The sequence below is a fragment of the Acromyrmex echinatior genome, chromosome 17, assembly GCF_024713525.1.
Source record: "Acromyrmex echinatior isolate Ae372 chromosome 17, ASM2471352v2, whole genome shotgun sequence".
Classification (NCBI taxonomy): Eukaryota; Metazoa; Arthropoda; class Insecta; order Hymenoptera; family Formicidae; genus Acromyrmex; species Acromyrmex echinatior.
The window spans coordinates 3797795-3812454 of NC_141868.1; the positions used below are offsets into that span (position 1 = coordinate 3797795).

A 14660-nucleotide genomic window follows, 5' to 3' on the forward strand; every position below is an offset into this window, starting at 1 on the left:
TCGCGCATAGAACGGCATCAATTGTTGGAAATGCGGGACACTATCGCGACGAGGCATCGTGATTATTCCTTGACAGCCACTGTGCCACACCGCGCACACGGCCCCGTGTATGTTTCAAGCTTCGCATGAACGTACGTACGCGTATACATACGTCACGTCATCACCGCCTGCCTGCCTACCAGTCTGCCTGGTCTGGTTGGCTGGTCGAGGGAGAAGGCCCTTCGAAAGTGACGGCAAGAAAATCGTGTAGGTATCTCTTTTTCATCGGTATACAGAAGATGGAACGCCAAATGTTGGGCGCGATTTTACGCAGTCTCAGTCTTTTACGAAATTCTATCCAAAGTGCGATTTTGGGTACAAATTAGTTCGCAATTGAAATTCGCTTAATCCGTTTGTTCAAATGTATGTTCTTTCTTTAACGACGTGTTTCTCGGATTTTTTTAACAAAATACAAACAATTATATTAGAGCTGAATAATTTTGTTGGATCATTAAAATGATTACTGGGACACTCAAATTGATTGGTACGATGTCAAAACTTTTTGCAATAATGCTCACCATAATTATTTTAAAAGATTATTTCAAAAGTTAATTCAATAAAAAGTAGATATACATTTTTTAAATAATTAAGGTAAAATGAGAAAAATCTTCAATTAAACTAAAATTGTATTGTTAAATATAAATATTGACTTTATTAAACTACTTATACATTTATTTTATTTTTGTACACGAAAGTATAAATTTCCAATTCCAGTCTAATTTTTTGCAGAGATACTATACACCTGATTCGTATCCTTAATTCGTGTTCGTTTATCTATTTTTGAAAAAAGTCCGTTTATTTTAAATACTCTCTGAATGTTTCTTCAAGTATTACGTATTCACGTGATGTGAATTAATCGTTTGCGTGTATAACAAATTTTTACCTTTTCTTTTTCTGCAAAATGCGACCGAAAGAAATATTCCAAAAATTATTTACGACATGTTTAACGATAATCCAGCACATGTTCGGTAGTATATTGGTGAACGATAAACAGTTCCCTGTGGTAAATGGGCTACCACGTTTTCTTCCCACGCGATGTTTCTTACCCAACACGGCGCGATCAATAACGTGACTCTACTGAGGTAGAGTGTATCGATTGCCGGAGTAACAATTATTGCTAGCCAATACTTTCACGTGGTACACAGTCGAAATTAGCACACAGTGGCTTCTGCGAGTACATATACCTTGGCATCTGAATCTGAATGTGGATCTTTTATAGAAATGAATAGATTAATTCGCCAGCGAGAGATTGAATCAATAGAATATCCTACTATCTTTACTATATATATATATATAATACATAGACACATCGTATATGTAAAATATAATATTAAAACCATTAGGTAATATTTAACATAATTTTATTAAATCCCATTCCTCGCATATTTTATACATTTTTTAAAAATCTCGTTTTATTCGCAAACTTCAGAAATGTATAAATCCAATACATATATATATATCGTTCTAATAAGTAACTGCATTATACCTTGTCAGTTACATTTCGTCGATTGTTAAAAGTTAAATTACAATTTTTTTACCCATCGATAATTGAACAAAATGATAATGCATTGTATAAAGCTTTGATCCCGTTCAATGATAAGATTCAACAATGAGCTCAGCATCCTGAATGTAAAGTACAAAAATATCAAAAGCAACAATTATTCATTATAATTAAATCCCGGGAATTGCATGAACAACTGCATTATGAATCAAGTATAATTGCTGTAAACGAGCGGGATTTGTAAAATAACTAAATAATAATATGAAACGCGATAAGTGAAGCTAAAAAATAATTCGTGTCAAAAGATCTTGATGTATGCAGAATGTATACAGATTTTTGTTTCTTCGCAGGAGACCAAGAGGCCGTCGAAGGAGATGCAGGTGACAATCGCGAGGCAATTGGGCCTGGAACCGACGACGGTTGGGAACTTCTTCATGAACGCCCGACGCCGTTCCCAGGACAAATGGAAGGACGAGGATCCGAAGGCGGTCGCGGTCGAGGAGGAACAGTTGTCGCCCACGATAGGGATCGGCCAGCGCCAACCGAGCGACGTTTTGTGACACACGTCCGACCACGAGGAGTACCACGACGAGTCACCCGACGAGGAGCTGCCCTTCTCGTAAGGGCGGCGTATTACCTCGTGGACGTATCCCTGCTGACACGCTCGAGCCTTATAAACGACCTCTCCGCGCGACACGCCTTGCAAATTTTATCCTGGTCTTCATAAGTCATGTCTATCTCTCTAATATTTCGGAGATATCGCTGATTAATTGGCTATTTAAAACTAACTCAACGAATATCTCCAGAATTATCTTATTTATTCGATGAATAAATAAACGAGAGACTTTATTAAGCTTTTTGATATTTAGCCGTTGATAGACAATCAGCTTGGAGCTCAAAATCAAATTTAAACTCGGAGAAAATTTTAAATATTTAGACGTCCTTCAAAAATACCTGAGAAAATATATTATAATTTTTGACGTTCGGCCATTGATAAATAATCCACTTGAAGCAAAGTGAGATTTTACACTCGGAGAATTTTTAATATTTGCTCATACAGATTTCCAAAGGACGTCCTAAAGAATGTTCAGAGAATGTTCTGAGAACGTTTCTAGAACGACTCTTAAATAAAGTATGCTGTATGAATATACATCCTTCGCAAATATCTGAAAGATAATTTTGGCCATTGATAAACAATCAACTTGGAGCAAAGCCAAATATAAACTCGAAAAATTTTAAATATTCTATACAGCACAGATCTCCGAAGGACGTCTTAAAGACGTTCAGAGAATGTTCTCGGAATGTTCTCAAAATGTTTCTCGAATAAAATACACTGTGTGTTTTAGTCATTGATAAACAATCCACTTGGAACAACGCAAAATTTCAACACTCGAAGTATTTTAAATATTTATATACAGCACAGATCTTTAAAGGATCATCAAAGGACATCTTAAGGACGTTCAGAGAATGTTCTCAGAACGTCTCTCGAATAAAGTGTGCTGCGTGAGTAGACGTCATTTGCAAATACCTGAGATTAATTTACGTGCAGAAATTAGAAAAATCGAATTGCAATATCATCGTTTCATGTAAATGCTGAGCGTGTCGACGATTGTCTTTTAAGATCGAGCTGTGTCAAAGCAGGAGCGTCCTAACCGCTGAATGCGATCGATCATTACGAATCCCGCAAAGCGATCCGAATCAGATCCATCAAAGTACGATCTTACGTTTCTGTTTTCTTTTTATTATTTTTTTTTTGTTTTTTTCTTTAGGCTAGTGAATTCCCGAGTATTTATGATCGACAGATCGTTTCACGTTAAAGCTCTTAAATCGACGTTCGAAGTCGAGAAACGAGACGAGTCGATGTCCGAGTAAACGAGCTGGAGGATATCGATTACATGCAATAATTTCTACTTAATTTTTCACACGAGAGTTCTCCGTATTTATATATTTATTATTCTCACACACACACACACACACACACACACACACACACAATTTGTCTCTCACGTTAAGCGGGCCGTCTCTCTCGACGACGAGCTCTGTTGGACTTAGTTTTAAGACTCGCATTTTAACGACTCGTCGCGTATCTCGACTTCGGTCACTTTGCAAACTTCGTGCCATAGTTTGCCATATTAGCGTAAGTTAATCCGTTAAACTCGGCGCTTCGTGCCTGATTCTTAGCGTTCTAGTCCACTGTAATAAGTTCCAAGAGGGACTGCCTGCCCCGTCAGACTGGGGACCAGAGGTGGTTCCTCATCTCTAGTCAAAATTCAGAAGCTCGAATTCTGAATCCACCCCTCAGCGCCGGAAGTGCGAGGGGTGGTCGAAAGCGCCCGTGTTGTTTTTCTTTATTTTTTTCTTCCTTTCGCGCAGGTCGCGCGCGGCTGAAGTCGAGTTTATTCGCCGCCCCCGAAACGGGGGGCGTTTAGTCTAGCCTGTTACCTTGTTTTTCTTGTTCTTTTTTATGTAAGAGTAGAAATCGGTCGCTGCTTTAAGTGGGATATCGCGAGGGCGAACGTCGAGTAAAACTGCACGAAAGGGCGCTCTGACAATCGGAGGCGAGTAAATACTTAGAAAAGCTCGTTTTCCACTTTTTCTTAATCCTCGAGACTATGCCCTGCCCTTTACTTTACCGCATCGGTAAAGCGCGAAAGTTCGAAGGGTCTCCGAATGCCCGATCGAGATACGTCACGAGCTAAAGCAGCGACTTGGTGATCGCACCAGCGATTGAATCCTACTGCGTGCGTTAACGCTTTTGTTCGAGATTAAGTGCATTTTATTTCGTTCACTGGTTCATAAATGACTGGCGATTTCCGATACTACACGGGGGTGTACTTAAAGTCGCGGCGCTTCCTCTCGCGGATTTCTCGAGACGCACTCGAGCTCGCCTCTTCTTCAGTTTCAAGTAGAACACATCAAAATAACATCGAAAGGGACTATTAAAACACTTTTCAAATTCACTTTTCAATCAGTCTGCTTGACATGAAAATGACGTCGCAATGACTTCAAAATGACCACTAAAAATCACTTTTCAGTAACAATTCATTTTAACGTCATTTTGACATCATCGTGGCTTATTGTTCTGCTTAGTGGTTCGAATCGAAACCTTCAACATCGGACATATTATCGATAATTCAATTTCAAATTGTAAAACCATATTTCTATCTCAGTTTAATAGAGATGGACCGAGCGCGATCAAGAGGAAGAACGCGACTTTCTTACGCACTCCGCGCGCATGTATCGTTAAAAACAAAACAAAAAAAAAACAAACCGAAAAATCCTTCCCCTCGAAGGATCGAACAGCATTTTTTCCACGAGTAAACGGTTAGCGGTAAGGTTCGATGATGATCGCGCAATCAGCGGCGCGCTAAATGCGCGACCGGGCTCGTCGTGTCCTCGTTGGTCAGACGAAACGTGAACCAATTTTCAAAGTGGCTTCGTGTGAAGGTACACGTGCCAAGTGATATATATATGTATGTATAAACATGTATATCAGAGAGTGGACACTCTTTTGTGCGAACCGATGGCGGGAGGGAGGTTTAGTGAGGAAAGGAAAGAACAGAGGGATAGATAGAAAGAGAGAGAGAGAGAGAGAGAGAGAGAGAGAGAGAGAGAGAGCAATTTTTAAAATGGGTGGCTGCACCGCTGTGTACGAGAGACAGAGACAGAAAGAATGAGGGAGAGCCTGTGAGAAAGAGAGAGAAAGAAAGAGCGAGAGAAAGAGCGAGAGAGAGAGAGAGAGAGAGAGACTTTAGCGAGCCGCACTCGATATCGTACTGCAATTGTGCTGTGCTATTGTACATACTTAAAAAAAAAAAAGAAGAAGAAAAATAACACACACGTACGTATGCAGATAGACATACAGACACGTACACACTTTTATTACGTAAGCGGCGGGGCGGCGTTCGCTAAGCCGGGCGAGAACGAATCGGTGTGACGTTTGATTGCAGAAAAGTGCATTCTAGCCGACTTGCACTTCGCGTCTGTGGCTCCTGCGTAGCGAGAATTCTTTTGTGCTTTAACACATAACATACACACATACACACATACACGCACACATAAACACACGTACACGTACATCGACACGACGACGCGTCGCGAGATAGATCGGTTCTACAAGATTTCGTTGGAACGACATTTTATATCATGCTCTTCTACTTTTTTGTGCGATCGAGAGAGGATCATTTATGCTAGTCGGATTAATCATACAGAATGAACACTGGGATTCAATCAGGAATTGACAAAGCGGTCCAGGAGTATCGAGGGACGAACTGATTACGAAAATAAATTTACTACATGTGCTTTATCGATTCCATGATGATTAAAAGTTTTTTTTATTATTTCTTCGGATGCATGTAATCCAAGAAAGATCGTAGAAAAAACTTGTACCATTGAGAAAAAAGAATGGAAGAAATATAGGTGAGTGACTGCCAAAAGTGGCTGCCACTTTACAGTTGATGAATAATTTTATCACATTGCTCCGATAAAAATTGTATTCTTTACGAATAAAAATCTAAATACGCGAGTATTTAATATATTCTAGTATTTAAAATATCGTGTTCTTAAATTGATCTTAAAACAAGAATTAGCAAGAATTTTGTTAACTTATATAAACTGAAAAACAAGTGAAAACTCGTAAGATTACATTTGCCGAAAACTTTTGGCAGCCATTATATTTTGATTATTTTTCGTTCAAACAGAAGGAAAACAAATACATAAAATGTATGCATTCGCAACGACAAATTAATCGACAAATTAATTGTTTTTTCAAAAACTCGACGAACTCTCGATACCCTTCGATCGGTTTTCTCCGAGAAGCACGAAAAATCGCTCGATCGCCGTCGTGCGAGTTCATAGGATGTGCGATCATTAGTCTCGCGAATGGAACATCTCCTTCTTGCACGCGAACGTTCGTTCGATGTTCGTTCGACGAAGTTACCTACAACATGTTACTTAATTTATTATATTTTAGGATAGAACGGATGCGTTTGGAAATAGCTTTCGAAAGTTACAGCAGTTACGTCATCGAGAGAGAGAGAGAGAGAGAGAGAGTGTGTGTGTGTAATTTATTGTGTAATATTTTGTAAAGTTATATCGAATCCCCTTAGTGTGCATGGCGACTCGAGGTATGTTACCGCTTTCGTGCAACAGCAGCAACAACAGCAACAATCTCCTCTCTAAGGAATCCGAGTTACACACCGATACACGTTTCCCCCTTTAACGTTGCACGTTAATTAGCATCTCGACGCTACTCTGATTATTTATTATTAATTTATCACATACGACGTCTCAAATAAAACAGTCATTCAAAGCGAGCATCACAATTCTGAGACTTGTTTGGAGACTTGCTTGGAGTGCTTCGTGCTTTGGATTTGAAAAACCCAAATGGCGAATCGGCAGTCGGCTCGACGCGGCAAAGGAAAGGCTCGCATCCACCCTCGAAAGGAGCCTGTGTTGATTCCTGATCAACGCGAAGGGATGCGAGCGTCCCTTCCGACGCGAAGAATTAATCCACGGTACCAAGAGAGACGCGAGCGGCCTCCTCGGTCGTCGGTTTAAGATCATATATAGTACAAAGTAAATATATATATATTATTGTAATAACAGTGTTTAATTATAAATAAGATAATATATATATATATAAGAGGAAGTGCGCGCGCGCGCTCGCATCGCGCTGTTTTTCGAGGGAAAATGTTCAAAGGACTCTGTGTTAATCCGTGGAATGGAAAGATAGAGAGAGAAAAACGCGGGATCAACGATGGCATCGAGTTCTCTCTTGTGAGAAACTTCAATCCTCGTTGAAGACGATTCGGTTGGGGATGATTCACATTGTCAGGCGCGACAAACGCGACAAGGTGCGAGAATTCCGACAGAATTTACATCTCGCGGTCAAGAGCGAGACGCGTCTTTCGTGTTCCTTCCACCATTCCGGCAATTCAGTGTATTCGTGATCAATGAGTCAATTGACGGAAGTAACCCAGTAGACACTGACTAAAAGTAACCTGTGGCACTTTTTATCTGAGGGATGTCCTATAGATGTTTTGGGAACATCCCAAGGGAATGTCTTTAGGACGTTCTCTGGATGTGCTTTTAAGATTTTCAACGAATATTTTTTTATACAGAAGCTATGCATTTTGCAGATTATCTTCGTTTCTAGATTCATTATTGGGATATTAAAATTTCGTGAATATTACAGTTCACTTCATCGGGACGAAATATAAGAACCAGCAATATCAATGTTATAATTTTACACTCAACAATGCAACTGATATGTAACGCAAGTGTTACATTATATTTACATTATTGAGTGTGAAATTAACATTAATATTGCCATACAATACTAATCTTCTAAAGATATCCAGGGAACATCCTAGAAACATTCCCAGAATATTATGTTACTTTTAATCGGTCTCTATTGGGTTGATAGGAGTAATCGGCTATAATTTAATCTTGCAATTTGGACGGAAGTGCGCGGATGTTGATATCTTAATGTATTTAAGTACTTTTAGAAAATTACTGCGAGAATTTTTATATTTATTTTATTACGATTTTTGTATAATTCCTACGAAATGTTTTGATTGTTCAAAAAGAAAATTACGATTGTTGATTTGTTGCCGAAACGGGAGGAACTATAGCTTCATCCGCGATGAAGATGAAGGTCGGAACTCGTTATTTAGTCTTGAGGACACGCATGCGAGAGAGAGAGAGAGAGAGAGAGAGAGAGAGAGAGAGAGAGAGAAGCACACACACGAGAGGAATGCACATACATGGTGGACAGGATCGACGGTGTACGATAAGAGTGTAAATACAATTTTAGTCGCGAGAGAAAGGTTCATTATCGCTACAATTACTGCATTACGATGATTACTAATTGCTGCGTGATGGCAGACGTACGAGGTGTTTTTGTTATACAAGAGAAGAGATAAGATGCAACATGAGATGCCGTACAGTTGAAGAAGAGACAGGAAACGTACACACCGTAGAAGACAAAAGTGAAACAGAGAGAAGCCAGAGGAAGAAAGAGAGAGCGTAGAATATACATATATATATAAATATACATAAATTGATATACGATATAAATAAACATAAATGCAAATATAAATATAAATACAGATATAAATATAATATAAATGCAAATATGAATATAAATATGGACATAAGTATATAAATAAATTATATATTATATATATATATATATACATATATATATAAAAAATACGGATATTATTACCGCCGATCACGGCGGACGGTGTTGATCGTCGCGGAGGCGATTATCGAGCGATCTCTTTAAGTCAATCGATCGATCGATAACGACTATTGCGCGTCTTAAATTTGAGCGTGAAAGTGAGAGGGAGAGAAAGGAAGAGCGATTGCGAGAAAAAGAGAGAAGAGAGTGTGCGAGAGAATAAAATTCGATGATCTATTTATATATTGCGCTGAGAGAGAGAGAGGGTTCGTCTCGATAGTTACATCGTTACGTGACACATATCCAGTGGATTAGAAACTATCGACGACGACAACGTACAATATTAGGTGTCTATATCGATCTAGTTTCCACCCCACTCGCAGAGAATTTTCACTTCGTTTTTCCACGGACAGGGGGGTAAGAGAATCGGCGGAATGTGACGGAATGAAAGGGAGCGCAGAGGGGGAGGAAAAAAAAATCAGAAAAGGCTCAATGAGATTTCTCTCAGGCAGAGGAAAAGTGTCTGTCACTTTCGTCCGTTCGAGGCTAAAGGGGAGATAACGTTATTCTAATTTTTCACCCTGTAGAATGAAGAGAGAGAGAGAGAGAGAGAGAGAGCGAGAAAACAAACGCAGGCTACGACCTATACTGTGACTGCTATCTCGGCTTGTCCGGTTTTTCATAAGTAAATTACGACCGAAGTGAGTGAAGAGAGAGAGAGAGAGAGAGAGAGAGAGAGAGAGAGAGAAGGAAAAACAGGACGAAGCAAGAGAGATTTCTCGAAAAGTTCTCGGAATGGCGGTTTCTTCTCGAACGGAGCGAAAAGGAGTTGAAAGAATGGAAGGAAAGGAAACACGAGAGCAGTTCGTACGACAATAAGGTATCGATTAGTTAATCAGAGACGAAATAATGTAAAATACAAGTGCAAAAGCAGGTATACATTATTATTATTATATTTATTGTAACCCGCGAGAGTTTTTCGCGGCATGTACGCGCGTGATTGCCGGTCCATCCTCCGGATGTAAAGTGAGAGAGTGGATGGCAGTCGCAGTTGGCGCAGGACGATGTGTCTCCGGTCTCGGAAACTCGGGGGAAAAAAAAAAATCGGCGTGGACGAAGAGAATCGCGTACGTAGATTCACGTAGAATAAACGCGCGTCAAGTCGAGAGAGGCGCGATCGTGCGCTTTCGTTGTCACAATCCATTCCTCAGGAAAGGAAGGAGTGAAAGAAAGCAGGAGTCCTGTCGCGGGGATGATCTCGTCCACCGAGAGGAAATCGTGATTAACACCTCAAGCCCGGTGAGTCACATCCATTAATCGCAGGTTCGCCATCGTCCGTGATCGATGAAACTGACGCCCGAGGAAAATATGTGAACCCATACACAGCACAGACCTCCAAGGGAAGTACGTTGAAGACGCCCGAAGGACGTCCCTGTGTCCTCCGAACATCCCCTAAGGACGTTCCTCGGACATCTCTCGGATAAAGTGCGCTGTATGAAAGAGATTGCGAAGCGTATTTGGTATTCCTATCGACAATCGCGGTGACAATACGTCTGTTTTTTATAGCTGAAGTATACACCTTTTGTACTTAAAGTGAAATATTTGAAATTTGCCGAGAGGGAGAGGGAAATATCTAGGATAGTCGAGCGCAGCGATAAAAAACAAACCTAATGTTATGAGCGATAAATCCGGGTATGGGGTGTTAACGCCGGCAGGAGGGCGGGAATCGATCGGGAGTGTCCATCGCGTGTGTGTGCGTATATAAGTCGAGCGACGAGAATGAGAGAGCGAGAGAGAGAGAGAGAGAGGGGGCGAGTCATTAATTTATTTATACGATTACGTATATCCGTTAGTAGAGGCAACCAAGTGTGGTTATACGAGCCCGAGCGACGCTGCGTTGCGACGGTTCGCGGTTCGTGCCATTGAATTTTCTTGCGCGGTCGACGGGCCGACGATCGATACTTGTGAAAATGACGGGATCGAACTCGCGACTGTAAGACCCGCGCGAATTCCCCCTCCCCCTCCCCACGCGGCGCACCTCATTCGAGGGAATATCCTGAGAACATTCTGAGGATATCCTGAGGACGTTCTCAGTACGTAGGACGTTCCCTCGGAAATCTGTGCCGTGTGGAACCCTTTTCGGTTCGATCCACGTTTTTCTGCGTGGATTGACGAGGGCCGACTTCCCTGGGGCGGATCCTCCGACGGTCTGAAAACGAAATAAAAACAAAAAAAAAAAAAAGAAACGCGCCGGAAAACGGGGGCGAGGATTCGATCCCGGCATGTGATACCGAGATGTGTAATTATGTAATAGACACACATACACACACATATACGCATCCGCGATCGGGGGCCGCAAGGAGAGGCGAATTGTAAACTACTGTAAACTACAATGTTACTACGTTTTACCAAGAGCTTATTGTAGTCGAGAATCATTAAACACGTACACGTACACACACACACACACACAGAAGACAGAGAGACACACGTGCGCGGACACACATACACGCAACATTAAGTCGTAACAAGAAAAAAAACAAAAGACAACAATGGTATTGAGTGTAGCACGAAAAAAAGAAAAAAAAAGACAAACGTTCTTTACACTTTTGCACGAGACGTGTGTTGTAAACTTAAATTAATTATCATTGACATATGTAATTAACGTTTTATTACTTAGCAATTAAACTTAATTTATTTATGATTACTCGAGTCGCTTGTGTTAACGCCCTTGTTGTTGTTATTGCGGATCGCGTGCAATCTTGTCTGAGAAACGATCGATCCAGGATCGTTTAACGCTAAAATGGTAGAGATCGCGTTCTCTGTCATTCGCTATAACCCTGCAATTTTTAGAGCAGCCCGATACAGCTTCGTACAGAAATTGCATTCCCTTAGGAGAGTATAAACCCGTTAAATTCATAATAAAATTTTAATAGATGCCAGAGAAATCCAAATAAAATTTCAGGGGAAAAGAATCAGCGATTTGAATTTACTGGTAGTTGGAAGCGAGTGTGAAAAATGCTGTCAAGCTTCGAAAAATGATCTCGAAACTTTTTTTTATCTCGTTGTTGTTGTTGTTAATCGCTTGACTCTCAGCAAGTTTTATCCTTGTTTAACGACGTTATTATAACAGGGTCCTTCAAAAAGGGTCCTCGTTTAACGAATTAACGATTTCAATTAATTATTACATTTAGACGGTACTTAGAAACCAATCTCTTTTTAGTGAGTTATTTCTAGTCATTTAGATGATTAATCGAGAAACTTTTCAAGAAATTTCGAGGAGCAAGGGAGGTGCTTGCAACAATTGTGCTTGCTTTTAGAGTATTGTTAGAGAAATTATTAACGAATTAACGAGGGCATCCTGGATGAGGCCCTTCGTTACCTTCGCGCTTTCCTTTCGAACCGTTTCAGTCAACTTTCCTGTCGTGTGTTGGCCACGCGGCGCTTATTTGTGATACACACACAATATCTGCGATGAAATCGCGAGATGTGGTGCGGCAGCAGTGCTCGCGAATCGCGAGACCGAGCCATCCGCGCGACATCGTATAAATAAATAAGCAACCGTAGCTCTGACGTATAGATTTTTATATTTTCATTTAGTCATCAGATTAGTCTAAAGGCACCGGACACTTATACATAGATATATAGATACATATTATATTTATACGGAGACCTAGTTATTAGATCGAACAGGAGAGAGAGAGAGAGAGAGAGAATGAGCGAGAAAGAGAGAAAGAAAGAAAGTGCGAATGAGGAATGTCGGCATTGTACATTACTGGCTGATTAATTTAAGATAATGAAGATGAGGATGAAAAGAGCACGATCGATCTGTAAATACATCGATCCTATTGTTTTTTTTTTTTTTTATATATAATTTGGATCACTGAACGAAAGGCTGACCGCGTTTTCCGGATGTACCGGAAACTTCGTCGGTGACGGACGCGCCTTCGAAGATGTCTAATCAATGACGTTCTCTCGATTCTCAGCGATCGTTTCGAGACAGCGGCGCCAATTTTCATGATCTCGCGATCTCAATCGTGATACTCACTCATATTCAACGACAACTATGCTGTTACTATGCTGTTTCACGTATTAGAATATCTTTACATTGCAGAATTGCAAGTTGGATTAGACTTCAACCAATCAGAATAAAATTGATTAATAATAAATTATAGAATTCTAATTTTCCATTTAATATTCAATCTTCAGTGCACTAAAAAAATGACTAAATTTTAATAAATATTTGTTCGAATAGTACTAAGCATTTACTTATAGTAAATAAATATTTACTCAATAAAAAAGATACTTAATGATTCTTGTAACAAATAAATATATATTTATATTTAGTAAATATTTAGTACTATTCAATCGAATTTATTAAAATTTAGTAAATTTATTTTCAGTATGCGCAAACTAAAAGAAATATTTAAAGTTATATAAATAATACATGTCTTGGAAATCGAATTGGAAAGACGCTTGCAGATCTGGGCTCGAATCCTGATTGAAGTAACATTTTTCAATTACAAGTTCTTTACAGATTTCAAAATGTTAGTAGTATCAAATCGAAAATCTAATTCAATTTGAGGGAATATTTTATTTCAGTTTGATTGTGTTGCAAATCCGAAAATTTATCCGAAAGTCTTCTGATCTTAATATTGTTTATATAAATAATATGTGTAAAAATTGCACAATTTGTAATAAAAATATATAAAATTGTGTTTTTACGAAATTAGTACTTTTAACTTTAATTGTGTATCTTTATATTAAATGGAAAATTACACACAATAACAATAGTATATTTTATAGTTTTTATGTAAATATACAAACTGTTGTAATATTATAGATATAACATGATAATAATATCACACATATTATATTTGCATTTTTACAATCAAATGTAAATCATACATATCGATAGTTTAAAGTTCCTGCCTATTTATTGCAGTCATCTTGAATTGTAATGTCAGAAGCGAGAACAATACTTTAAAAAAATTCTTTCAAACAATATTAAAATATATTTTTTTAATAAAACAATATTTACAAAATCGATAGAATAGATTTTTGTATACCGAAAACTCTCTTTGTTATCCGATATAAACGATAAATAATCATATATTTGAAATTGAATTATTTTAACTAGAAAACGAACAGGCTATTGAATTAAGATAGATACAATTTCATTCTATTGCGAAATAAAAGGAAAATTTTCGGTATTTTTTACAAGTATATTCTATCAAATGCAAATATTGTTTTATTGAAAAATATTTCTATTTTAATATATTTCGGAAGTATTTCCATTATGTATTTTCTCGTTTCTGACGTCATCAGTCTGAAGTCATGGTGAGTAGTCAGGAACCTTGAGAAAAATTGTATCTAATTCGTTGAATTATTACGCAAATATTTCTAAACTTACCTTCAATCTAAATTTACTTTTGCAAACATTGTTTACTGTAAAAAAGATAATAATTTCATTTGTAAGCAGAGTAACCATCTACACTATTAAAATTATTCTCTATAATTTTACATGATAAAATTTTTTTACAGTCGGATTTCATAACACACATTCGCATTTTTAAGCTTTAATATACAGAAATTTCTATTCTAAAGATTAAGTTCGCGTTCAGTTCGAAACGCGATTTCATGGAAATTGATTTTGGCCGCAAGAGAGATCCAGGACGATCCGGAATCGCGCGAATCGCAAACACTTGGCAATCAACCCCGAAGAAGAAGGGAAGTTTCGATTCGCGCTTCTCGCGACCGTTTTCCGTCGACAGCCACGCGTGAACAGCAATCATGGGCGAATGAACAAGCGGAATGAACGGCGGATACGAAAGATGAGAGCGAGAGCGAGTGTGACGGCGCATAATGAAAGAGCACACACCATGAAATTGTTAAAACGTAAAGTAGAGAATAAACGAGCAATAAAGTGTATCGAGT

The 14660-nt window shown here is 38.8% G+C and overlaps 1 protein-coding gene across 6 annotated transcripts in view; it reads left to right on the forward strand.

Annotated features, from left to right (window-relative positions):
* Nucleotides 1-14654, forward strand: part of LOC105151894 (uncharacterized) — a 121451-nt gene extending 106797 nt beyond the window's left edge. For 4 of the 6 annotated variants that reach the window (XM_087415011.1, XM_087415012.1, XM_087415013.1 and 1 more), the window contains one exon: nt 1891-14654. In XM_087415011.1, coding sequence (XP_087271137.1) covers nt 1891-2100 — 210 coding nt within the window. In that variant the 3' untranslated portion in view covers nt 2101-14654. The remainder of the gene's footprint in view (nt 1-1890) is intronic. The other 2 variants (XM_087415015.1, XM_087415016.1) reach the window with 1 other exon arrangement.
* The last annotated feature ends 6 nt before the right edge of the window (nt 14655-14660 follow it).